Source organism: Erpetoichthys calabaricus, chromosome 6, assembly GCF_900747795.2.
Source record: "Erpetoichthys calabaricus chromosome 6, fErpCal1.3, whole genome shotgun sequence".
In the NCBI taxonomy this organism is placed as follows: domain Eukaryota; kingdom Metazoa; phylum Chordata; class Cladistia; order Polypteriformes; family Polypteridae; genus Erpetoichthys; species Erpetoichthys calabaricus.
This window is the reverse complement of record NC_041399.2, coordinates 17072218-17098389: the sequence shown is the minus strand read 5'-3', so window position 1 is coordinate 17098389 and position 26172 is coordinate 17072218. Positions and strand designations below refer to the sequence as shown.

The 26172-nt window shown below is 36.8% G+C and overlaps 1 protein-coding gene across 3 annotated transcripts in view; it reads left to right on the top strand.

The window, feature by feature from the left end:
• LOC114653862 (protein disulfide-isomerase TMX3-like) overlaps positions 1-26172 on the top strand; it is a 1157775-nt gene that overhangs the window by 1100379 nt on the left and 31224 nt on the right. For all 3 annotated transcript variants that reach the window (XM_051929281.1, XM_051929279.1, XM_051929280.1), the window contains 3 exons: positions 5105-5204; positions 5493-5570; positions 5893-5959. In XM_051929281.1, the coding sequence (XP_051785241.1) occupies positions 5136-5204; positions 5493-5570; positions 5893-5959 (214 nt within the window). In that variant the 5' untranslated portion in view covers positions 5105-5135. The remainder of the gene's footprint in view (positions 1-5104; positions 5205-5492; positions 5571-5892; positions 5960-26172) is intronic.

Here is a 26172-nt window from a genome sequence, read left to right as displayed (position 1 = left end):
ACTGCTACCATGTCTCACGGGCAAACAAAAGTTTTCGCCACGCCAGCTCCATATGCCTTGACTCATTTGTCTCGATCCCAGTTTATTACCTGCAGCGGTTTCGACTACGTTCAGTTACATTTTTCTTACAATTACAGGAAAAAAGACAATTTATCTCGAAACAAATGAAGGTGATCAAGCAGTATGAGGTAGGAAAGAAAGCAAATGCGATCGCATGTGACTTTAAGTTGTCCCTTGTGCTGTATTGCTGCTCTTTGGCTTTAAATCTGGTTAACCTCCAAAGCTTCTGCGTTGTGACCCACTGTGCCGCATCGTACAAACTGCCACAAAGGCATAATGAAATCACACTGAACTCCTTTATCTATTAATGTTTAGTATTAACAGGCTGAAATGTTAAAAGAGAAAACATAAGAGTATTCAAACTCTGCTAGTACAGCTCCTCCTCTTACCGTTAACACAATGAACACTGGGAGAGACTCACACCGATGACGTACCATAACACAGACAGAGAAAGGATTGGTGAAGCTGTTAAAGGTTTGGCACCCATGTGAACATCAGTAATAATGAAACAAAATAATTTAAAAAAAAAAAAAAAAAAAATTCCAAGAAATTGATGTACACAATGTGCTAAGAATGGTGACAAAAAAGAGATATAAAGTAAGCAATATGACTTAAGGGACGTATTATACAGTACTGTACTATACATAAGGTCAGGTTTGAATACATATATCGGTCCATCTTGTGTTCAGATCGACTTGCGACAAGTTCGTCGGAAAAGATTGTGGTTGTAAGTCGCTGACTACCTGTACTTGTGTCCTACCAAAACCTATACTATATGACATCCACAAAATAATAAACACAGTACTCTTAACAAAGCTTCAAGTGTATTAAATGTTCATAAGATGTTTGTCAAGAAGATAGGAGGCTAACAAACATAACAGGCTTACAAGTGTAAGATGTTAGCCAGCTATCATATAAGTAAACTAGTATTAAATATCAAAATACAATGTAGGACCTAAATTTTAATGTCTGGTAGACATGGAGACTCACCCAGCTTAACAATCAATGGGAGGAATTCTTTAATCTTCAGTATCGGGTTTTTAAAGGATGATATCATAATCTGATTTATTTTACCAGGCGCACATTCTATATTTATTCTTTGACGTTTTCTCTCCAGAACATAAAAAATACTTGTTAAAATCAATGCTAAGAATAAAAATTCTGATGATATTGTTACTGTTGAATCGGTGAATTCCAAGATAATTTAGGATATGTAATTTAAACAAACTCTTTAAAGCAGTTTTTCTAACATTCTTTTAAATTTTGGCTTGTGAGGTTTGTTAGGTTTGTAACAATTAATGGAAGATTTATATTTGCATCATTAGGTGGCTAAAAAAACTTAGAGTAATAATAAAGAAACAAGTCAAATTGATTAAATTTTCAAATGTCAAAATATTTAATTTGATGCATGTTTTTCCCTTTTTTTTTTTTTTTTAACATTTGTCCAAACTTTTATTTCCTATTTGAAATCAAACTTTTATTTTGCAATAATCCATCATTTCAAAACTACAGTGAAACACCCTTTGTTGTGCTGTTTTCAAAGTAATTTATGACTGATAATCCTTTGCTGTTGCTTAGCCTATGCACAAATGAATTAGAATATTAACTGGACTGCAGTGTGACTCATCGCATGTATTGCATTCACCAACATACCTTTTAAATAAATATCATATGTGCTTTCACTATGTTCATCACATTTTAGGGGATATACTCACAGCATTAGTTTTGCCTCAAAAACCAAACGGATGACACAAATTTAGCATGTTTAGCAATGCAATAAGCCATTTTGCCTGTCCTGCTAATTGGTGGATTCACAGTACTTTCTGCTGTGAAGCACTAAATACATTTTATTATGGTATTAACACATGGAGCAGCATATTTCATCACCAGTTATAGACCCGCCAAATAGCTTTTTTGTCCGAAACTTGACTCGCGTTTCTCTGCTACAATTAGTAGCACTGACAGTGTCCACAGTCCTCCACGACCGTGATCTGTATAAGCCAGTTAGAAAACAGATGGATGCGTAAACAGAAATCTGCTGATGTGCTTGATGCAATCAGAGAGTGTGAATACAAAATCTCCCACACTTTTTTTTAGGACAGAACAACACAATATTAAAGAGCTGTTCATCTCACCATCATGTTATTGCCTCTTACTACTTCGTTATAGAGCAAGCTAAAAGATTAAAACATACATCTGATCGCTTACATCATAGCACTCAAAGCATACACAAATCTATTTTGAAACTAACTCCGTAAAGGGGTAAATTTGTCAATAATGAAAGCCCTTAGTTTGTGGGCTTTGGCCCTTTTTTTTTTTTTTAGTAATACTATGGGGCTTTGCCCCCTGCTAGCTTTGCGCGCCAACCCCCCTGCCTGCACTACACACTAGCAACTTCACGTCTGTGCCGCTTGCATATGTGGATTTCACTTTCACCAAACAATAAAACTTTTAATTCTTGTGGATAGGCCTCTTCATTTGGAAGAAACACTACTTTTCCCTGATGGCAACACGAATTAGACGATCTACAAGTCTCTGACTTAAAGTTTAAAGCCAAACAATATCTACATACATCTGACATCACCTATGTCCATATATTCAGTCTCTTTTGGCTTTTACCTTTTTGTCAATATGTTATGGAATTTTGATTCTGTGTTTGGAATTACATCGTGACAACACAACATGTAACTGCCCATGAGTGAATATCGTTTCTTTCTCTCTACACGAACTGCGTGTGAAAATAGCTTTCACACAGATGAGAAATGATTGACCCGTGTGTGTGGTTGTAAATGCTTTAGATGTGGGCAGGACTTTTCCAAATCTCTTTGCATAAAGTCTTGTCTCGCGGGGCTTGAAATTTTCTCTTATGGGATTTCACTTTCACTAAACAACAAATCTTTTAATTCTCGCTGATATGCCTCTTCTTTTGGAAGAAGCACTACTCTTCCCTGATGGCAACACGAATTAGACGATGTACAAGTCTCTGACTTAAAGTTTAAATTCATGCAATATATTTGATCTCTTTTCGCTGTTCCATTATTTCACAGAGTAATAATTTCTGTTTGTTTGTGCTAATGCGATCTTTAGTATCATTTTTTGAGACTTTTGAATTTTTGTACTTCCTTTATCTCTGCTCTGCATGTGTATCACGCCAGCGTTTTTGAATTCTTTACGATGTTCTACTTTGTCATCTACTCTTTGTCTTTTATTTCTGGCCCCGGGCGTGGTTAAATCTCTTGTCACAAAGTCTCGTCTCGCGGGATGTGAAAGTGTCTCTCTGAGAAAGTCACGTCTCGTCTCTCTTCCCAAGATTTTTTTTATTATAATAGAGAGAAATAATAAGCTCGATTCCTTCAATAATACGCTGAGATTCTTCTGTCTTAAACACAAAGAATTTCCAGAAATGCTTTTCTTTTTTGACATGTGTTGGTGCTGTGTTGTAGCATCACCCTGAGCTCTGCTGAATAAGTAGCTATCTTCAGTCTTCTGTTTTTCTCACGTTGTTATTCTGCCATTCGCAGTAATTTGTCTCCTTGAAGTACTGAATTTTATTTAGTTGTACAGTGGAACCTCGAGATACGATCACCTCTGTATACGAGAAATTCAAAATACGAGGAAAGTATGAGCGAAAAATTCAGATCTAAATACGAGCATTGGCTCACGTAACGAGCCACGAGCCAGGCTGTGGATATAGCTCGCGGCTTAGCAAGGGGGGCGTGGTAGCTGTAGCGAGCCGCAGGGCGATCTGCGGTGTCTGCGTTTCTCACCCAAGTGCACAGGTGGGAAACTGCCCACATCCATGATTTGTCCTGTGGCTGATGGGCTGGGCAGGGTTGCCACCCGTCCTTTAAAATACGGAATCGTCCAGTATTTGAGAATGAAATTGCGCGTCCCGTTTTGAATCAATACGTATGCGTCCCTTATTTTTTTGTATTAAAAGTGGTAACCCTAGCAGCTGCCATGTCTTCCCCGCATATATAGAGAAGCGCGAGCCGGTTAAGGGGGAGAAGAAGTAAAAGAAAAGAGAGGAGAGGAGAGAGAACGGAGGTTGCAGGAGGAGACAGGAATCCGCAGCAGTAGGTGCATTAAGTGTCTCGCCTGTTGCAGAGCCCGCATGGGAGAAGCAGGTGAGACGCTAACAGAGAAGAAGCACCGGGGATTGTCATCTGTTTTTTGAAGACTGCTTCCTGTTGACGTTTTAACCTCGTGTTAAAGGATTGTTATTCTTATGTACTTTAAACCTCCACTTCACAACTGTTTTAAGGATTATTTATTTAAAGATTTATTGAATGCTCTACTGCACTTTGGACACCTGTTTTGATTCTTTTAATAATCAGTTATATTATTTACCAGTGTTATTTATTAAAGGTAGACTACAGTATATATAATTTATCAGTGTTATTTGTTAGGAAAATTGATTTTTATGTTAATATATTTGGGATGCGGAACGGATTAACTGGATTTCCATTATTTTCAATGGGGACATTTGTTCTAGATACGAGAAATTCGCTATACAAGCTCAGTGCTGGAACGAATTAAACTCGTATCTAGAGGTTCCACTGTACTAGTACTCTCAAAAGGCTGGTACCATTACATTTTTGGATCTTTTATCAACTTGGTACCAAAGCACTGGTTCTTGTGACATGTGTCACACACACAATATAGTGAAAATACAGATTGAAATGGTTATAGAAAAGGGTCAAACTTTGGTGTGAGCAAACTTAGTGTCTTTTTATTTATTTGGACATTTTCTCTTGTACATTTATCAGTATTTCTTTCTGATACTATCTTGTGATCTTGTTAGCACTGTGGAGAAGCTTGTAAAACTCCAGTAGACTTGCAGTAAATGTACTTTCACAGTGAAGAATGAATAATTTTATGGTAAACCAGCTAATTCCTCTGCATTTGCAAATAGTAGTTTTGGAAAATACTAATGAATGATGTGTAATCAAGAAGCTTCTAGTTATTTATACTGTGAAAATTGAATGTAACAATGCATTTTAATAATGATGTTGATTAAATTTTGTTTTGTTTTTTTTTGTAGACCTCTCGTTCGCACTCTTCCAAGTCAACAGATGTTTGAACATGTGCAAAAGAGACATAATGTGCTTTTCATGTACATCGGTGGAGAATCACCTTTGAAGGTTTGGATATTTAATTTATTTATTTGTTTCAAATGCACATATGGCTCTTAATCGTTACAGCAGGCATGCTATTAATAGCTAATTAAAATTAGTTTGGTAATGGTAACACTTTTACCTCAAGCATGGAAGATGCGTTAATAATTAAATTTCACACATTCAGAAGTACCCAATTTAGTGCAGTCTGTTAATGCAAAAAGGTTATGTGATGTTTGTTATACACACTGTCATTTTTATTTTTCACATTTTTTATTTATTTATTTTTTTACAAATGTATTGTGGCTTTTGTAGGAGAAGTACATTGAAGTGGCATCAGAGCTGATTGTCTATACATATTTCTTTTCCACCATCGAGGAAGTTATGCCTGAGGTATGTTTGTTAAGAATTGTTTATTTTTTTCTGATCAATTAAAATTTTTAGCTAAAGTGAATTTTCTTTATTCCTTTATTCATTACTATGTGATTTCCTTCAACGAATAGATTAGCTTCAGTGGACTGCCCTACAATCTTGTTTTTATTATTGTTTATTAAATTCTTGCTTTTTGTTACCTTGTAGACATTGTCATACATTTGTTTAATTTTATCTGTTGTGGATACAGGCCATTTAGTATACCTTAAGAAAATTGTGCTGTCTTATTTTTGCTTGTGTAATAAATATTGGACAGATCCTAATGCAGCCCTTCTGATTGCAGTACATCACATTGCAAGAGTTGCCTGCTGTGGTTGTCTTAAAGGATGGGACATATTTTGTCTATGATGGTATGTTACTTGACTTTCACATCTCGAAATGGAAAAAAGCGTAGTTTGTGTTGTTTGGGCTAATTCTGTGCAGTGTTTTAAGTAGCATGTTTGTCTGTGCTTCTGTTAAAGTCCCAATAGGCTTTGTAAGATCAGTGATAAGAGTTTTTTTTTATATATGTAACTATTAGCGTTTGTAAATGTTATCTTTTTTTGCTTTATTTGGTTATATAAAATTTGCTAAAAATGCTAGTTTCACTTAGGTGAAAGAATAATTCACAATTCTTCTGAAAGTTATCAAGTGTAATTCTTGTTGGAACTTGTGGTTTTTGCAGCTGATTATCATTTTGACAGTGTTTTCATTAAACTAACTCTTCAGTTCCATTCAGCACGTTTGTACTTTTAACATTTCAGCTCAGGTGTTGTCCTACTTTACATCTTAGGGATAAGAGCTGCTTCCAGTGGTCGATTATATAAAAACACTGTAGCATAATTATGATATTTTAAACATGTTAGTTTTCTTGTAGACGTTCATGCTTTTCAGAGTCTTAGGGCATTTGCAGTAAGATCAATACATTTTATTTGGTATTTACATTTTGTTGGCTCTGTAGAAAAGTAAAATGAAACGTTTATCCATAGAAGTTTGTTTTGAGGTGTGTTCTAGATTTTCTTGGTAAATGTACTTAGAAGAAAATACTAGCCTGACTACTAAAAAAATATTAGACACTTAACAGTGGAAGTTTATGATTAAAATATAATCTGTGACAGATTTTGCAATTCTCTAGCCATTGAAACCTGAAGAAACCCTTATCAACTGATCCCTTGCAGAAGTGCATTTAAATGTTCTTTATGATCTTGCTGATAGATGCAGCTGTTAGATTTCTAACTATGGCCTTTAGGGGTAATTTATTAACATTTTTGGCTCTTGCTTCCTTTTTACACTGTATTTTTTATTACTTGTCAATAACAGCTTTTGCAAACAAAAACATTTCAGTATTGGAAAAATTGAGGTACCATTTAATGATCAATACTCACTACAAAACATTGCCTGGTATCTAGGGTGGTAATAAGACTGCAGCTTAGTGCTGTTACCAGGCATCTGGATTATAGTGACTTTTGCTTGTTTCTGTTTGCCTATTTTATGACTTGTGTTGTACCTGCATGGAAAATTGTGGCTTATTTACCTTTTTAAATGACTTTATTTAACTTGACTCCTCTGTCTGTTTGTTTGTCTGGGTCAAATCTTTCAACTGATTTTAAACTCACTTTTGGCAAAGTGAATTTCTTCACATTTTGCATACATGTTCAGTATCGACAATACAGTAATCTGTCAAAACTGATGCAATTACGTAACACACTGTGCGACTCTTCAGTTCCACCCGGGGGGGGGGGGGGGGGGGTTAAACGTTAACTTTATACAAAGTTATTGTCTGTTTTACCTGCATTTTTTTATCACTCTTTAATTTAATATTGTTTCTTTATCAGTATGCTGCTGCTGGAGTATGTGAATTTCCCCTTGGGATTAATAAAGTGTGTGTCTGTCTGTATAATTCTGCAAAGAAGATATATTATGTCATACTTTTAAGGAAGCTTCCCATTCGTGAAAATGATTAAAGAAATGTAATTTGCAAAATACTTAAGTAAAGTAAATTTAATTTTTTACTTTTAGTTATAAATGCACTAAAAAACAAAAAATATTTTTTTCTTTAACCACAATTTTCGTGGTTTTATGTGACTAAGTAAAATTGTGGGGCCCACATAAATTCAGTCAATTAATAGAATAGCTACTTTCATCAAAAATTATAAAAAAAAAAACCAACATTGTAATTCCCCACTACGCTAAACAAGTTTAAAAAATTATTTGAATCAATTAATATATGTGTGCCCCATGACTATTTAGTCACATATAGCCACAAAAATTGTGGTTAAATAATAATTGATTTTTTGCTTTTTAGTGCATTTATAACTAAAGTAAATAAAATCGTTTTACTTAAAACATTTATTTATTTTATTTTTTTCTGTTTAATGGGTAAGAAATTGTAAAGGCTTCAAGGGAGGATGCCATGTAGGTAACTCCTTGCTTTAAAACTTTCCAGCACCTAGCGAAGGCTGCTAACCAAAATTCTGACTCTTGACTTAATAGCGTTGTCAAATATTTTTTTCCAAAGCTTTTGATAAATTCCTGTGTGATTTATGTGATATGAGTATCTGTCAAATAAATGGGGAAATTATCACCTGCCAGATTTGGTATTTGGGTGTGTACCAACTTGACTTAATGTTGGTATACTTGGCAAGGAGGAATGGTGAAATAGTACCGCCAGTCATTTTTTTCTTTCTCCAGTTCGTGCCAGTCGGATTTAATTGTTATAGTACAGACCCTCAGACTGAAATTTCTGTGATAGTTTAGTGTCTTTGACCTTGCCCAGAAGCGGTTCCAATCTAGCATGGTTACTTCAAATTTTTGAGGTCTGGTCTTATGAGTAGAGATGTCTAGCCCCCTAGCACAGTGTTTCTTTGCCCTCTTCATCATAGTGACACTCCCTGTGTAGTGCATAAAAATCTTAAAAATTTAGGTTCTTCCCTTCAGCAAATGAGCTTTAATGTAGCCTAACAGAATAATAATAGTATAATAAGTGGAGGCAGATTTTCCATTCAGTGTACATAATTATGCCCTTCTGCAGCCATTGTTTGGACTTTAATTGCTTCTTTTAATCATTAACAAAGTGCTATTTTTCATTATTTGTATGATATTTCCATTCAGTTCTAATTCTGGTGGCAGTTTGTAGTTAAATTTTAAAGCATCAAGCACAATGCTAATTACAAAAGGGCTCCAGTAATCACTGTTTGACATTGTCATTAAGCGATCTGACACTCTCAGTATAAAATGTAAACTGTCTGAGGCTGAGAATATAGTGTCAATCTGCTGCACTTGACCGTTGTCAAAGAAAGTTCTTGTTTTCCAGTATTGGAGCAGAAAGGGATTTTGACATTTTACTTGAATAATGAACACTGAACTCAAGGAATCCTCTTCCAAGACACTGATTGATAAAACATCAAGATCTTCAGGAAAAGCCATTTGATGTACTTCCATCTGTTGTTTATAGCTGAAAAGCAAAAACAAGTATTTTTCTTGTAAGTTGAAAGGTTCATTCTTATTTTTAGCTGCAATTATACTGTATAGTCATTGTAAAAAAAAAAGTGTCACTCAAAGTAGAAACTTGTTAGTTAATAGATGAAATGATGATGTTCTACTATAACCCCTTGTGACGATGCGGGTTCGGCTCCATACTCCCACAATAAAATCAACCCAAGCCCCCCTTCATAAAAACAGGACATTAAAAGAATAAGAACTTTAAAAGACAAATTAAACCAGCAATAAATAAATGTCCATAAAAAGCTCTGTCCTTTAAAAATGTGTCTTCTCCGGCTTGGGTGGGAGCAGGAGTCGAGGAGGCTTTGGACTGGTTTAGCCTCAGCGTGAGCGCCTTGGCCGCTGGGGAATTGACCAAAGTCTCGGTCCGGTTGGAAGCCCGACGTAGCCCAGGATTGGAGGGCTACCGGACCTGATTGAAGGGCAGCTGTTCCAGCAGGTAGGCGACTCTCCTGTAGAGCAGCCCAGATGGGTGTAGCAGGGGAGCCGCCATGGTAACAAAAGACACCGGGCTTTTTGGTTTTAACATATTGCTTCCTGTGACATTTTACCTTGTGGTTTTTAGAAGAGTTTGTCTATTGATTTTAACCTCCACGTTTCATTTTATGGATTATTTATTTATTTAATGAAGACTTTGAATGAACTGCACAGCACTTTACTTTGAACACTGTTTCGATTGTCTTTTAATAAAAGCACTTTGTTACACCATCCCCTTGCTCCATTGTTATTGCCTCACTGTCTAGCTCATCGGTGACATTTACCGACAGTGTTGGGTTCAAGGGCTCCCTAACAGCCGATGGGAGCACGGAGCTGAACCCGCATCGTCACACCTCTATTTGGAAAAAGTAGCGACATTATGGAAAATGCAAATAAATACAGAAAGTAGTTATTTCAAAATTCACTTTGACTTGTTAATTCATCACAAGCAATATTAAAAAAAGATATGTAATGTTTAACTTGATTGACTTTCTCTCTTTTTAAATTAACATCTATTCTTTAGTATCGAGGGCCTGCAACACATTCCAACAAAGTTAAAATGGGGCAATTTAGAGTTACCATATATACTCGCGGATAAGTTCTCCCGCAGACTTGATTTCCTTGGATAATTTCTGGTATTTTATAATGTTGGTGGTATAAATCAAATGTGGAAAACTCACGCTATTGGTCCATGAGATTATGATATGCTAACGCCCACCTAAGAGGGTAACCACAGAGCACACAGCCTTTTTTTTCTATGTGGATGCGGCAATGCGCTGTATCAGCGTCTGCTCCTAGCCCCCCCCCACCCCCCTCTATTGTGCCTACATGACCACACAGTAATACCGAACTATTCCTAAGCAATATTTGCACTGATTTGTGTTTTTTTTTTTTTTTGTACCTCACACCCTCATACACCTTTATCGTAAGATTATCCCTTATCTATGATGGAGTGTTCGATCAGAAGAAAATATGAAGCTGTTTTTAAATTAAACATCGTTGAAGTAGTGAAGGAAATTGGTAGCACTGCTGCTGCAACAAAATTCGATGCGTCTGACAAACTGGTGTGAGATTGGAGGAGGCAAGAAGATGTAAAAAAATAGTGTCACATTTTTGAACGGGCATACTATATAAGTTGGGGTCTGATTTTATGATCGATTTTTTCGGGTTTCAAGACACAGCTTATACGCGAGTGTATACGGTAATAGAAAAAAGAGTTAGAAAAAGAAAACAATATGAGTTGAAATAGACAATTTTCAACCAGTGATTGTAGTCATGCTTTGGTATTAATGGAAAGGCTTAGTCCTAAAGGATCAAAGATTGGTTTTGGTCAATTTTCCCAAAAATGTATGAAAGAATCATTTGAAAATTTAAACATTTGTTCTCAAAGACAGATCAGAAGTGTTTTGTTTATCTTAAACCCTCAACGATGCATAATATAATTAAAAGATTTAAGGAATCTGGCAAAACTCCGTTGCAAGCCTAGGTTGACTGTCCGTGGTCTCCAATCCCAAGACAGCACTGCATCAAGAATCGTCGTTCATCAATAAGTGATGTAAGCACATGAGCTCAGAAGTACGTTGGCAAAACTTTATCAAGTATCGCAATACGTAGTTAGATCCATACTGTAAATGCCATTTACAGCTGTACTGACTTCTCTAGGCTCTGCAGCATTAAGGATTGACCATCACACAATGTAAACTTGTATTGTGATGGGGAAAATCAATATTTTAGGTTTTTTCTTGGAATAAATTCACTTTATGATCTCTGAACCAAAGAAGAAAAGGACCATTCAGTCCTAGCAGCTACAAATCCAGAAGCCAGTGTGTCTGATGGAATTAGGTCAGTGTCCTGGGTGAAGATACCTTGCACTTCTGTGAAGGCACCATTAATGCCGTAAAGTATATACAGATTTTGGAGCAACATATGCTGCCTTCACGATGACATTACTTTCATGGGTGCCTGTGCATATTTTTTGATAAAAATCACATTCTGCTTCCGTTACAAAGGCATGGTTTCATATGAAGATGGTGTAGATGCTAGACTGGCCTACTTGCAGTCTTCACATGTACCCGGTTGAGAATATGTGGCACATTTTGAAATACAAAATGTAACAATGAAGATACTGTTGGACAGCCTTAAGACTTGTTTGCAAAACAAAGTTGGCCAAATTACACCTGTAGTGCTCAATAGTTTGGCGTCTTCAGTACCTAAATGTTTTGTGAGAAGGAAAGGCAGTGCTACAAAGTGGTAAATTCTTTACTGTTCAAATGTTTTTGGAAATGCAAAGCAAGTATCAAACATTTTTTGTAAAAAGACCAAGATTCTGCATAAAATTCTGGTGTCTTGTTTGTTTTCAAATCAAAAATCATTTAGTATCATTTACTAATCACGGCTTTCTGTTTTTAATAGTATTTTCTATACCATTCCAACTTTTCCGAGTAGTGATAGATGAGAGAGAGAGAGAAAAAGAATGACAGAGAGCAATTTATTGTCACTGTACTTCCATACAGCAAAATTTAGCTGACATTGCTGCCTTTACAGCCAAGTATATGTAAAAAATAGAGATTTAGATAGATATGTAATGGTTACGTCTATTTCTAACAATTACACAAGAGATTACAATAAGGAGCTGTGGAAACGAGGAGCATATATTGTGTTTATAATGTGTAAGTAACATTATATATAATCCATCCATCCATTATCCAACCCACTATGTCCTAACTACAGGGTCACGGGGGTCTGCTGGAGCCAATACCAGCCAACACAGGGGGTAAGGCAGGGAACAAATCACGGGCAGGGCGCCAACCCACCGCAGGACACACATACACACACCAAGCACACACTAGGGCCAATTTAGAATCACCAAACCACCTAACCAGCATGTCTTTGGACTGTGGGAGGAAACCCGTGCAGACATGGAGAGAACATGCAAACTCCATGCATGGAGGACCCGGGAAGCGAACCCGGGTCTCTTAACTGCGAGGCAGCAGCGCTACCCATTGCGCCACCATGCTGCCCATTATATATAATAAAGATACTTATTATATACAGTATAAAAGTACCCATGTATACATTATTTACTAAAAAGCAGAATGTTTGACAATTTTCAATGATCATGATATAATGTCCAGAAGTAATGAAATCAATAAACAGTATTTACTTAAATAGCAGCATGTTTTTGGAAGTTCAGTTGTGTGAATGTAGAACTGTATTTTTTGTGTGTGTGCTAGCTGTATCCATTGGGGAACCAAAGAGTGTGTCTGGCAATCTTTGTGGCTCTTGAAAAAAAAGTTCTTTGCCTGTTAGTCTGAGATATGATAGCCTTATAGTGCTTTCCTGATAGTAATGTGCCAGGTTTCATCAAATCTTCTTTCCTTGTTCATTATTAAACATAAAGTATTATTGCTGGGAACAGCAAATTAGTGTGGCAGTTCTTGAGATACAAACAGTAAATTTGAAAATCCTTTGGGTACATAATTAACAGTCAATTTTTGACTACACATTTTATCAAAATGCATGAAATTAACTCTTTTCAAGGAATAATATAATATTTCATGTTTCTACGGTCTCTAGGTCTCGCAGATTCACACTGTTTCATATCTGCAAGATCCAACCATATCTGACAGAATATGCAACACGACTTCCTGTTCGTGCTTTGGATCTTGTCACGTCTGGACTGCTGTGACTCTGTACTGGCAGATGTACTGAGTTGTGTCAGCAAGCTGCTGCAGATGATTCATACTGTAGCAGCAAGTCTGGTGTTTAACCATGTAAGGCGGGCACATATCACCCCTCTTTTTATATCACTGCATTGACTTGTAGTGGCATGTATGTGCGTCTCGGGAACTGCACGTCTGACATTGTGGTCAGCAACACAGGAGTGCCACAGGGGACTGTACTTTCTCAGGTCCTGTTCAGCCTATATACATCGGACTTCCAATACAACTCGGAGTCCTGCCACATGCAAAAGTTTGCTGACGACACTGCTATCGTGGGCTGCATTAGGAGTGGGCAGGAGGAGGAGTATAGGGACCTAATCAAGGACTTTGTTAAATGGTGCGACTCAAACCACCTACACCTGAACACCAGCAAAACCAAGGAGCTGGTGGTGGATTTTAGGAGGCCCAGACCCCTCCTGGACTCCATGATCATCAGAGGTGACTGTGTGCAGAGGGTGCAGACCTATAAATACCTGGGAGTGCAGTTGGATGATAAATTAGACTGGACTGCCAATACTGATGCTCTGTGTAAGAAAGGACAGAGCCGACTATACTTCCTTAGAAGGCTGGCATCCTTCAACATCTACAATAAGATGCTGCAGATGTTCTATCAGACGGTTATGGCGAGCGCCCTCTTCTACGCGGTGGTGTGCTGGGGAGGCAGCATTAAGAAGGAGGACGCCTCACGCCTGGACAAACTGATGAGGAAGGCAGGCTCTATTTTTGGTTTGGAGCTGGACACCTTGACATCTGTGGCAGAGCGACGGGCGCTCAGCAGGCTCCTATCAATTATGGAAAATCTACTGCATCCACTAAACAGTGTCATCTCCAGACAGAAGAGCAGCTTCAGCGACAGACTGCTGTCACCATCCTGCTCCACTGACAGACTGAGAAGATCGTTCCTCCCCCAAACTATTTCAACTGTTCAGTTCCATCCCGGGGGGGTTGGGGGGGGGGGGGGGTAAACGTTAACATTATTCAAAGTTACTGTCTGTTTTTACCTGCATTTTTATTACTCTTTAATATTGTTTTTTGTATCAGTATGCTGCTGCTGGAGTATGTGAATTTCCCCTTGGGATTAATGAAGTATCTATCTATCTAGTTCAGATCCTTAATACTTACCTACATGTAGTCAATAAGTCTGCACATTACACCTTTGAAAGAATAATGCAAGAGCTGCTGGATGTCTTGTTATCAGAAATAAAGTCTAACATACTGAAAAATATACACGCTGAAAATTTTTTCAGTATTCTGTGTGATGAAACCACAGACATCTCAATTGTAAAACGATGAATTATTTACATTAAAAATGTTTCTCAGGTAACTAAAGAGATCAGAATTAGTTTTGTATCAACCTGCAATATGATCAATGGCAAAGCGGAGACTATAACCAACACACTGAGTGCGATTATGGACACTCTAGGATTGAAAACTGCTAATCTGGTTGGACTAGGGTCAGATGGTGCAGCTGTTATGACTGGGAAACAGAAAGGTGTGGCAAAACTGCTTAAGATAAAACATCTGGACTCTTGGTAAACTGCCACTGTGTAAACCACCGATTGGCCCTTGCAAGTGCCCAAGCAGCAGATGCTGTACCTTATTTAACAAAACTGAACGACATCTTAAGGCAGCTGTTCTGTTTCTTCCAAAATTCTTCAGTTAGGATGGCTGGTTTAACAGAAATCCAAAATATTCTGAACATTCCCCAGATTGAGCTGGAAGTGACCAGTGACACTAGATAGAAGTCTGCAATACAGTCACTACGACAGTGTATAAGACGTGTCATAGCTGAGGCCACTGAACGAAATGACATCACAGCTGAAGTATTAAGCAGCTATAATAAAACGTACAATTTTCTTTCCTCTCTGATGATGCCTACAGATATGTTACATTTGTTGTCCAACTTATCTAAGGTTTGGCAAAGGCAAAATGTCAATCTTACCGAAATTGAGCCAATTTTGCTTGCCACAAAATTGTCCATCATAGAGTTGAAAGACACTCCTGGAAGATAATTTCAAAGCCTTCATCATCATCTTGCAGAGCCGAGTGTGAGAGAGAGCTCGACTGACATCACCAGGAAGCGTTCTGCTTGCAGTGCTTACAGGTGGTCCCTGTGTGCTCGAGCATACGAGTTGTTAATGCTCACAGCACAGAAGTACCTGCTTTTGAGAGCTTTTCTGATCTAGATGCCCATGGATAACCACAGACAATTACAATGGTGCAAAATATATGATGTGGGTGGATTTTGATGAATTTGTTGCTGTTCCACAACAAGCCCCCCTAACTCCCCCATCTCTCACTCTCTCTCACTCCTGGCACCTTCCTTCCACCAGTAAGCCAGAACACTTAGCTGTGGAAACAGTACCCACTCTGTACTGAGCTGGCTATAACCTCAGGGTGAATCTGGCAGTTCTTTGTGTTTCCAGAGCCTTCAGTGAGCCTCCATACTGCCATCCTCTTTACACTTGAGAGCCGTATTAATCTTGGCATTTTATGACATTTTGGCTGCCCTCCATTGCACTTGTTTCTCTTCTGAAGAGACTGCTTAGTCCATTCATTTATAAGTAATATTTTCTTTTCCCTGTTTACTTTGGACAGACTATTTTGAAAAGGTCTGTTAAATCTTAAATTGTTCATTCGCTATGTTTTATTTTATTGTATTATATTAAAAAGAAAAAAAACGTAATAGTACATAACTCAATTAAGTGAAAATAAAATACTAAGAGTTATAGCATGTTCCAGTGATGCATGAAAATAAGCAGTCACCTCCCCAGTTTTCTTAATTTGATATTTGCAATACATAGTCGAGGAAGAAGCAACAGAGTGTTCAATGCAGTACTGTTCTTGAATGACATGTCAGTTGAAGAATGTGCTAAAGCATTCAGTTTTCTTTTTGAGTGTAATCTAGTCACTGTTTCATTTATCACTGTCTATTTAGTGTATTTTCGTTTGTTTATCTATCATTTTCTTCAGCTATTTCCCATTGTATGTAAACTTTTCTGAAAGAGCCTTGAGAACCCCAAAGACACAGCCATATAAACGAGATGTAAAACTTTGTCAGATAGTGGCAGAGATTACCCAGGTTTTTACGTAAGATTGTATGCCGGATTTATTGACAGTTATTAAAGTTCTGTCTAGAATACTATGTAAAGCTGTCCAGTTTCTGTCTGGATGTATTTTCCAAAATGTTGAACAAAAGAATGTTAGAGTATAATGAATATCAGTTTGCAGAATTATAATGCAGACTAGAGGAGACAACATTGTATCCTTATCAGTGTCCTTGCTTCAAATCCTGGAAAAAGAATTTACGTGGGTACTTCAGCTTGTCACAGTTTTGTTACAGTATGTGTAATTTTTGATAAGACTCTTAAGTGAGTGTGAATATATTTGCCCATTCAGGATTAGGTGCTGCCCTAAATCTGATGCTGCTCTGATAGTCTCTTCTGACTAACTCACTAAGCAAATTTGGAAAAAGAATGATCTAACAAAGAGGTAGAAAAAATTAACCTACATGAAATTGATTTTATACAGCTGTCAGACTGTAGAAGTTTCTAAATCTTTGACAATTTTTCGACAAATGAAGGAGTTGATCAGTATAATGTGGATGTTTAATATGTGTAAAATTCCAGTCTGTGTTTCAGCTGAAGACTTTGGGGGAAAAAAAAATTCCCAACGTTTTCAAATTCCATATAAATTGTAAACTTGGCTGGTGGCCATTTAAATAATATAGATAAAGAAATAAACATATTTGAAACAGCAGCCTAAAGGAGGATATTTTCACTTGTTGGAACCAATCAAAGCCTTTGCTCAAAACTCACAATTAATATTGCTGGAATAGCATTTTATCTTTGTTGTCAAACACGCCACACATATTCTTCCATTTGGAAATTCATTTATGTGTACACTTAAAAATCAAAGATCATGTTAGCTGTGCTGTACAGTATGGTCAATTTAAAGCAAAAGTAGTGCATTTAAAAATAAAATGCTATAATTCTGAATTCAAATATTCCTGAAACTGGAATGAAATGGAAAGATTAGCAAATGAAAATGTAAACAAAAACAATCTGAAGGATTTACTAAATAATATGCTAAGAAAGACCCCCATCATATGTTGTGTGAACAAAGTAAAGCATAACTCTTACATCAGAAAAATACTTTGAATATACATAGTAAATAAAATGTACTGTAGTATGCTCCATAAACTCAGCAATTTGAGCAGTAATTAGCTGTATGAGATATTTCTGTTATTAAAAATGCAGCAGTACATTTGTTTTGCTGTAACTAGTGTTCATTAGAATTCTTTATATGCAAACATATTATAATGGCATGAATAATATTTTTGCATTTGTGTATATGGTATACGTTACAGTTTATTAAATTGTAAAACAGGCATTACATTAAAGTACATCTCTAGATCTGTGTGACTTTGTAAATGCTTCACAATTTGAATATTTCTTATAGGCAGTATGTCCTCCATAAGATTAAGAATATTTGAGTGTAACTAGAAAATTGACTCCTATGAAGTGCTCCTTACCTTTTACATGATGAAGTTTTTAGGCACCAGGCTGGTGTTACAAATTTCAGTTTCTTTGAGGAAAATGTTATGCTCTGTCACAAGTTCTCTTGCCATATAATCTGTAGAGATATTGTTAACAGAGCAGCACTGGATTTGCATCTGCCTACAATGTCTAATGCTTTCCTTTATTTAAAAAAAAAAAAAAAGGTCAAGTGATAAATGGTAACAGTAATCTATGTAAAATACATTGTTGTCTATCATCTTTAAGGAAGAATTTTAAATATATCTAAAATTTTACATATGAATAATGAGCTGCATACTTTGTTAAAAATAATATATCCTTTTACTCTAATACCATATAATTTGTTAATTGGTGTTTTGTCAATCTTTGCCATAAAATTTAAAGATTGTAGGTGGAAAGCAATGTATTGTTTCTAAATACCAGTTTTTTTATACTTCTCTCTTCTCTCTAATTTTAATGTAATGTTCTGTTCCTTTTTTCTGCTATTAACTTTGTACAATAAAAAAAAAAATACCCGACATAATTAGCTCTTCTTAAAAACCTTCTGGTTCATACCCTTGTGAATTTCCCCAAGAAATTATTTTGCTTCAATATAATTTGCCCATAGAAATCTCGTACTCATGTTTTAAATGATGCAAAAGTTGATCGTTGCCTAATAAAAAAACTCACATTCCAATGTTTCTCTTTGTGGGGGAGACTTTAATGTTGAATTCTCTCAATAGTTTGGAAATTAAATCTTAATGAAATTATTGCTGTGACAGGGCCAAGGCATCAGCTAAATAGGGAATGCAGATTTTTCTGCTAGGTTCCTTCATCTGTGACAGCTTCATTTTATGGTTTGCTTTATCTGTCATGATGGTATCGTGAGTAGCTTTTTATCTCACAGTAATTTAGCTTTTGTTCAATTCCTGTCAGTTTGTGCTTTAAATTTGCATGTTGTTTGCAGCCCTGCTTGAAATAGTGCTCTCTGTACATTCCAAAGACTTTCTTTCATTTTAATTATCCTGTCTAGTTTGATTTTTTACTATGTGGAGTGGTTAAACAAGTAGACTTATTGTGTAGAGTTTTCTTGGATTGGGTTCTGCCTTCTACAACCTTGGGGAAAAAAAACACTGGGAGTTTAAATGGATGGATAAGGAGGTTTGCTCTAACATTGACTTTAAGTAAGTTTCTTACCACTCACTGTGCAGTCCTCTTCTTGGTCAGGCAGATCACCTCTTAGTACTCCTCACTTCTCCATCTTACAAGTTGAATCGGAAACAACAGGAGTTTATTAAGAAATATGGTGAGTCCACCCAAACAATGGACCACATTCTCCATGAATGTTCTCGAGGCCCTACATGTACCGATGAATATCTTAAGGATGCTAATGACGCTGCTCTTACCTGGTTATGGCAGTGGCGTGATAAGATATGATGATTAAGAAACGTGATTCAATGAAGGACTAAAGATGTGGAGAGAAAAATTGCAGGATTCATCAAAAATGTGTAGATGACTCTGTATCTGCAAAAATAAACCACATATTTCCTGATTAGAAACCTGAGGCAGCTGATATCTACTTAAAAGCTTGCAGCACTGAGTTTCTAGTTGGAAATATGGAAACGTACTACAAACACATAAAGCAGTTAAAGCTTCCAAACTTTACCATGGTGATAAGGTGTAGTAGATTGAGCATAGCAGCAGTGGTGACTCACATAAATGTGTCAGCTTGCAGATGGTATGGATTGTAAAGTAAAGCCTAATGCTATCCACTGTCATTTTGATTACAATAACAAACTGTCTTAAATGTTGCCTACAGCACCACATGAGTTATCGTTTTGTGTTTCTGTGGATGAATTCAGATTTTCAAATTAGTCTTCATCCATGAAACATTTGATCTGAATGGAATTTCAGGATGCAAAAGCAATTATCAGTATGACAAGATGACTATGGATTAGTGGCATTCCCTTGCACAGCTGTTGGGATACCTCAAGTATAGCGTACCAGATACTTTGAAATTTGAAGTTAATTTGCATATTGTCATAGAAGGTCCTCAGGTATTGCCATATTCCTTTCACTTTATACCATCATGGTACATCTGTATAACAACTGCCATGCCAAAGTACTGTTTATTTGCAACAGCTTAGTACTAAACACTGAAGTACCAAAGTGGCCACCAAACTTGTAGACTTTGAAACGCATTACACCTTCTGGAACTGAATTCTGGACTTAGTAACTGGCAGACCCCTGCATGTGCAAATTGGCAGCATCACATTCTTTATACTTATACTCAACATAGGTACACCACATGGTGGTGTGCTAACCTCCTGCTATACTTTTTGTTAACCTGGCCAAACACATCTCCCACTCCATCTGTTGTATCACACCACCATTGTTGCCCTAGTTGCAAGCAATAATTAAATTGCTTATAGAGAAGATATTTTTATTCTGACACATTGGGACAAGCACAACAATCTGCCTTAATGGTATCAAAAGCAAAGCAGGGCTGGTCATAGGTATCAAGGAGCAGGCGGCAGATCACACTCCAGTCTCCTGTGCATCAGGGAAAACACAGTGGAGAGGGTCAGAACCTTTAATTTTCTTGGACTCCCCATTACTGTCAACCTAAGTTGGCACAACAGATGTTGGCTGTAGTCCTAAATTTTTTGACAGATTAAGGAGTTGTTCAGTATAATATAGGTATATAATATGTGTAAAATTTAAATCTGTGTTCCAGCAGAAGACTTTACCTCCATAGATGTCTTCCAAAAGTCTGAATGTCTCGTTCTTTGTTCACCAATATTTACAGGTTTTTGTAACAGAAAACAAAGTCACATTAACACTAGAATTACCAAAGCAAATGAAAAAACTTGTAAACCCGGCCCACCTTAAATCCGTTCACACCTCTCCGTCAGCGTCTTTTGTTTTGTGAATGTGTCGATAAGTGCAAGCAGCCTGCTATCCCATCCTCCCACCGCCACAGAAACGTCAAAAACCTCTCCCAGCACAAGCTTGGTTTATCTGGGAGTGAGATACTAGGAGCTGTATAGTGTAAATAATATATCGTTATTTGGAACACATGCATTACATAACTAATAATCAACCGGTCGCGGGTTCGAGCCTTGCTGCTTCAAAAAATAAATGTTTTTAGTAGTGAGCTGCTCTTATTGTTACTATTATACAATAAAAACATACATTTAATTTGAGTCTGTCCACCTGCAGGTGAAGTCACTTCAGTACACATGTAGTTTGTCAGCATGCCCGTGTCGATCAAACAGAGGAAACTCTGCAGTCTACTTGTGACTTTACGCTGTAGGAAGATCCGTAAATAAATCAAGGTAAATAACATTCCATCTGCCTTTTATATAAGTAACATATAAATGTTTTTATATAAAGACCAACACAAAACATAATCACAAACTGGGCACTGCACAATACCTTGGCGAGCTCTATAAGCCATGCTTTTTCTTTAAAGGACAGATGTGAGGCAGACTGACTGGCAGGATGACGCCAGACCACTTGCTGCATCCAAACGGTACCATCTTTCGCCTTTACACCTGGTGCAGCTGCGTTGTTCTTATATGTGAGTGGAAGTTTCTTGCTGGGAGGGCTTCTGTTCTTTTTCTCCGATGTAGAATCCTCATCTGAGTTTACCTCTGCTATAGCACGTCTTTATTTGAAAACTAACAGTGTTGGATCGTGGCTAGCGTGAATGCGACTGAGAGAATAAAACTGAATAAAAAAAACTCTTAACCTTTACAAGTACCATACATTTACAGCGTCTGTTGCAGACTTAAAAGAATATATGTTTTTATTGTATAACAGTAACAATAAAAGCAGCTTACTACTCAAAACGTTTATTTTGGGACACGTGAAGGCTCGAACCCGCAACCTTTTGAGTAGGAGTCAGCAGTTCTTACCACTGTACTACCAGAGTATTTGCAACAAGCCACACTAACCCGATTTCTTTTTCTCCTGTTATATCCTTGAATAAAAGCGCACTTGTTCTGTTACACTTGTACCTTTTGTGAAAGTGCATATTTGATATTTGGACTTCAGGCTTCACACATTATACACTTCTTGTCAAAGTGTCGTTAGTACTAAGGTATGTGTTCAACATTTCTTGCATTTCCTGTCATCCTACACTTAAATAAGATTTTTGTAGACACGGAACACACATGAAATGCATGTGTTCCAAATAACAATATATTGTTTAGCCTATACAGCTCCCGGTACTTCACTCCCAGATAAACCAGGCTTTAGCTGGGAGAGCTTTTTTTCCCGTTTCTGCAGCAGTGGGAGGATGTGATAGCAGGCTGCTTGTGCTTATCGACACATTTACAACACAAAAGATGCTGATGGAGAGGTGCGAATGGATTTAAGGTGGGCCAGGTTTGTGAGTTTTTTCATAGGCTTTGGTAATTCTTGTGTTAACGAGCTTTTATATCATACATAATACATTTTCAGTTTAGTAATTGTTCAGTAAAATTAGAGACCTGGTTAAGGGACTGAATGCTTTTATAAGACACTGTGTGTTTGTGTATGTACACTACTGGTTAAAAGTTTTAAAATGCCTCAGTTTTTCTTTACATTTAATCAGTTCAAATACAGTGAATAACCTAAACTGGTGAGAAGGTACAGTAAGTGGTAAACTGCCAGAGGTTTAAATTTAAAGTTTCGGTAGGCAAACCCAGACAAAAGGACATTTCAGAATATTACAATTTTTTTTTTTTTCAGGGAACAACTAATAGGTTACAACCTACAGATGTTCTGCAGCACTTAAAGTAGGTGAAGCCTTGCAAGTTGAAGCAAACATTTTGCAAGGGTGTCCCAACTTCTGTTGATTACTTAAAACCCCTCTGTCTGTCTTAAAGAAGAGTTGAGACAGACTACTGTGCTAATACACTCTCTGAAGTACTACTTGGACAACATTACACTGGCATAAAACAAATAAACAATGGAATATATAAAAAAATTAGTCAAGGAGTCATTAAGTATACAAAATTGCATTTATATTTTTGATTCATCAAAGAAAGTATGGTAACCCTTTTGGTTCAGAATGCCAGTCAGCTCTACCAAAAGAACTCCAGACCATCACACATCCTCCTACATGTTTGACAGTTGGTGTCACACATTGAGGAACCATCCTTTCACTTGCTTGACAGTGTACAAACACACTGCATGATGAACTGAAGATTTCGAAATTTGATTCATTGGTCCATGAGACTTTTTTTTTTTTTTTTTTGCAGTATCTTGAAATGAAAGGCCTACACATCTAAGGGTAATAATGCTCTGTCTCATTTCATTTGTTAATTGCTGTTTTCTTGCCATAATCACTGCAATTTACAAGCTTCTGTGGCGTAGAGGTTATGCTAACACAGCCGTTCCAACTCTGCTTTAAGGTAGACAGAGGGTTTTCAAGTAATCAACAGTTGTTGAGTCATCTTTTCACTATTTTAGTACATTTATTGCATTTCGGCTGATTAAATTTGAAGACAAACTGGATTAACTGAAGTGTTCTAAAACTTTTGACCAGTAGTGTATGTACAATATTTGTGTGTGTCTATCTATCTATCATATAGTGCCTTTCATATCTCTCTGTCTGTCTGTTTCTTATTTTAGTACCAAGTCAACTACACAATCAATTATCATGCTAAATTTCAAACATTAGAAACCAGGATTCTTTATGAGATACACTTGCACCTAATTAATGTATACTGTCTACTAGTCTCCATCATATACTGAAGTCAATAAATATACTGCACAGTTCTAAAATGGCAAAAACATCTTTCAAAGATGATCCGATGTTTTTTTGTTTTTGACACAAACAGTAGAAAATGTTGCCATGGCAGCATGAATAGTAAAAAAGAGTTGAACAATGACAGTACATGAGATAGTAGACCCTACACAGATTAGTTACAGAGCAGTTGAGTCCATTCTGCATGAACAATTAAACATTAGAATAGAGGGACACATTGGGTGCCCATCTCTTCTTCTAGCATTCTAGGAGAATCGTGAATTCACATGAATTAATTCATCCTTGAAAAAGTTTTAAGAATCAATTAATTTGGGTATGTCTCTATGACCCAAACAACAATGAAACCATTAAAAGGCAGCATATAAGGATCCTCAGAAGGTGCCATGTTATGCTGATTTTTCTTTTGCTGATTGTGGAAGTCAGAAAAAAGGGACGAGGAAAGCTTTCAGTCCTCCCTTTTCTGCTTCAAGCCAGCGAACTTGATCCCATAGCATATGTTGTAAAAGCTGCTGTGTAACACTGATTTTGAACGCAACCCCAATTCTCCTCACAGGTTTTTAGTGACTGCTGCTTATTTCCTAAATGTGATGGTCTATCTCTGTGTAATGTGATATGCTAATGATAATTTCAAGCCAGCTGTGGAAGAGCAGTTGCACGCAAGGCAAAACATTTTGAGTGGCATATTAAAGCTACTGTGAATGTTAAAGCAAGTAAATTAGTGTGCACGGGAATTGTGTTGGAAAAAATAAATGATTTGGTTTTACTGATATTTCCGTAATAATTCAATCTCGAACCATTTTGATCATTCAATCATATAGTGATTAAGTTGAGTCAGTTTATGGTGTTTGTTTCAAATTCAAAATAAGGAATTAGCTCCACTTGCATATTTTCAAATATGTTTGTTTTCTTCTGGCTGCCATGCAGTTGCGATATTTTGATGTGAAACGGATACTCCCTTTCCTGACCAGCCATTAACACATAACGTATTTGAGAAGAGTTAACCTTTGAAATTGAATAATCACTTTTGCTGCTTGTGAGCAGAGTTGATTGGTATGATTATCTTGCAGTTTAAATAATTTGTAATAATAATAATATGATGCATGCAGAAAAAGTTTATAAAGTGAACATGCCATATTAAAAGATACAACATTGTAATCTAACCTTGGAGAGAACATCGGTTCTTCCTTGCAATCTAATATAGTGAAATACCAGAAAAAAGGGCATTTCATTTCATAAAACGTACAGAAATATTATCTCTTAACTCGGTAGCTCCAATGTCACTTCACACCCACATGCTCTCCTCCCACTAGAATTCCTTCAAGAAAAAATGTAAAAGCATTCAAATGACACATAATTGTACAGTGGAACCTCGGGTCACGAACGTCTCGGAACACGTACAAATCTGGTTACAACCAAAAAGTTTGCCAAACTTTTGCATCTGTTCACGACCACACACTCGGGTGACAAACAAGCCAGTTTCCCTTCCGGTTCGTACGCGCCGATGATTTCCGCACGTGTTCAGTCTCTCCCTGTGCATTTGCTGTGAACTCTTTGTGCTCTATTTCATTTCCCTTCCGGTTCATACGCACCAATGATTTCCGCACGTGTTCAGTCTCTCCCTGTATAGTACATTGTTGTCGGTCAGACGTGCATCGCGCAGAGGGACTCTACCTCAAAACTGTAAACTCCTCTCCACCCAGCTTCCTGCTCACTTCCTTCATGCCACAACTCGATTCATGCAAGGTTAGTTTTTTTGGTTGTTTATGGTTAGTTTTTGTATAAATTAAGGATTTTTCAAATTATCATTTTTTTCCCTGTGTTTAAAACTCATTAAAAAAAAAAAAAAGTGTTTACAGTGAGCGGTTCATATGGCTGTAGTATGAACTCTTGCAATGTTAGTTTTCTCTGTTCAAGGTTTTCTCAGTGGTGTTCAATGTTTTTACATTTAGTTTACTATTACACTGTGCATTCTATGGTATAATTAACTATTTTTGTGCTTAAAAATCTTAAAAAATATATATATATTTACATTTCGTATGGTCCGAAACGAATTAATTGTATTTACATACAATCCTATGGGGAAAATTATTTCGGGTCACGACCAAATCGGGTTGCGACCAGAGGTTTGGAACGAATTACGGTCTTGACTTGAGGTTCCACTGTATAGAGTAATTACATAGTAAGATACAATATATAGGTACAGTTGGCCTTCTGTGTCTGTGGAGAATTGGTTCCACAACCCACGATAAGCAAAATTTGCAGATACTTACTACACCATTTTATACAAGGAAATTCTTAGCATAAAACCTGTGCACATCCTCCAATATACTTTAAATCATCTCTAGATTACTTATAATACCTAATACAATGTAAATTCTTGGTAAAAAGTGGTTGTACTATACTGTTTGGAGAATGACTTGGGCAAACACCATTGCACTATTCAAAAGATCTAAGATTTTTATTTTCTCATCAAGATATAGAACTTTATGCTTCCTCTTAGCCTTTGAGGGACATCTTTGATCGTTTATCTACCTTTTAGGAATCAGTTTTTCACAGAAACAAAGGGTGCACAAAATTTGATGCCACCGGCAACACAACACCTTACTGTC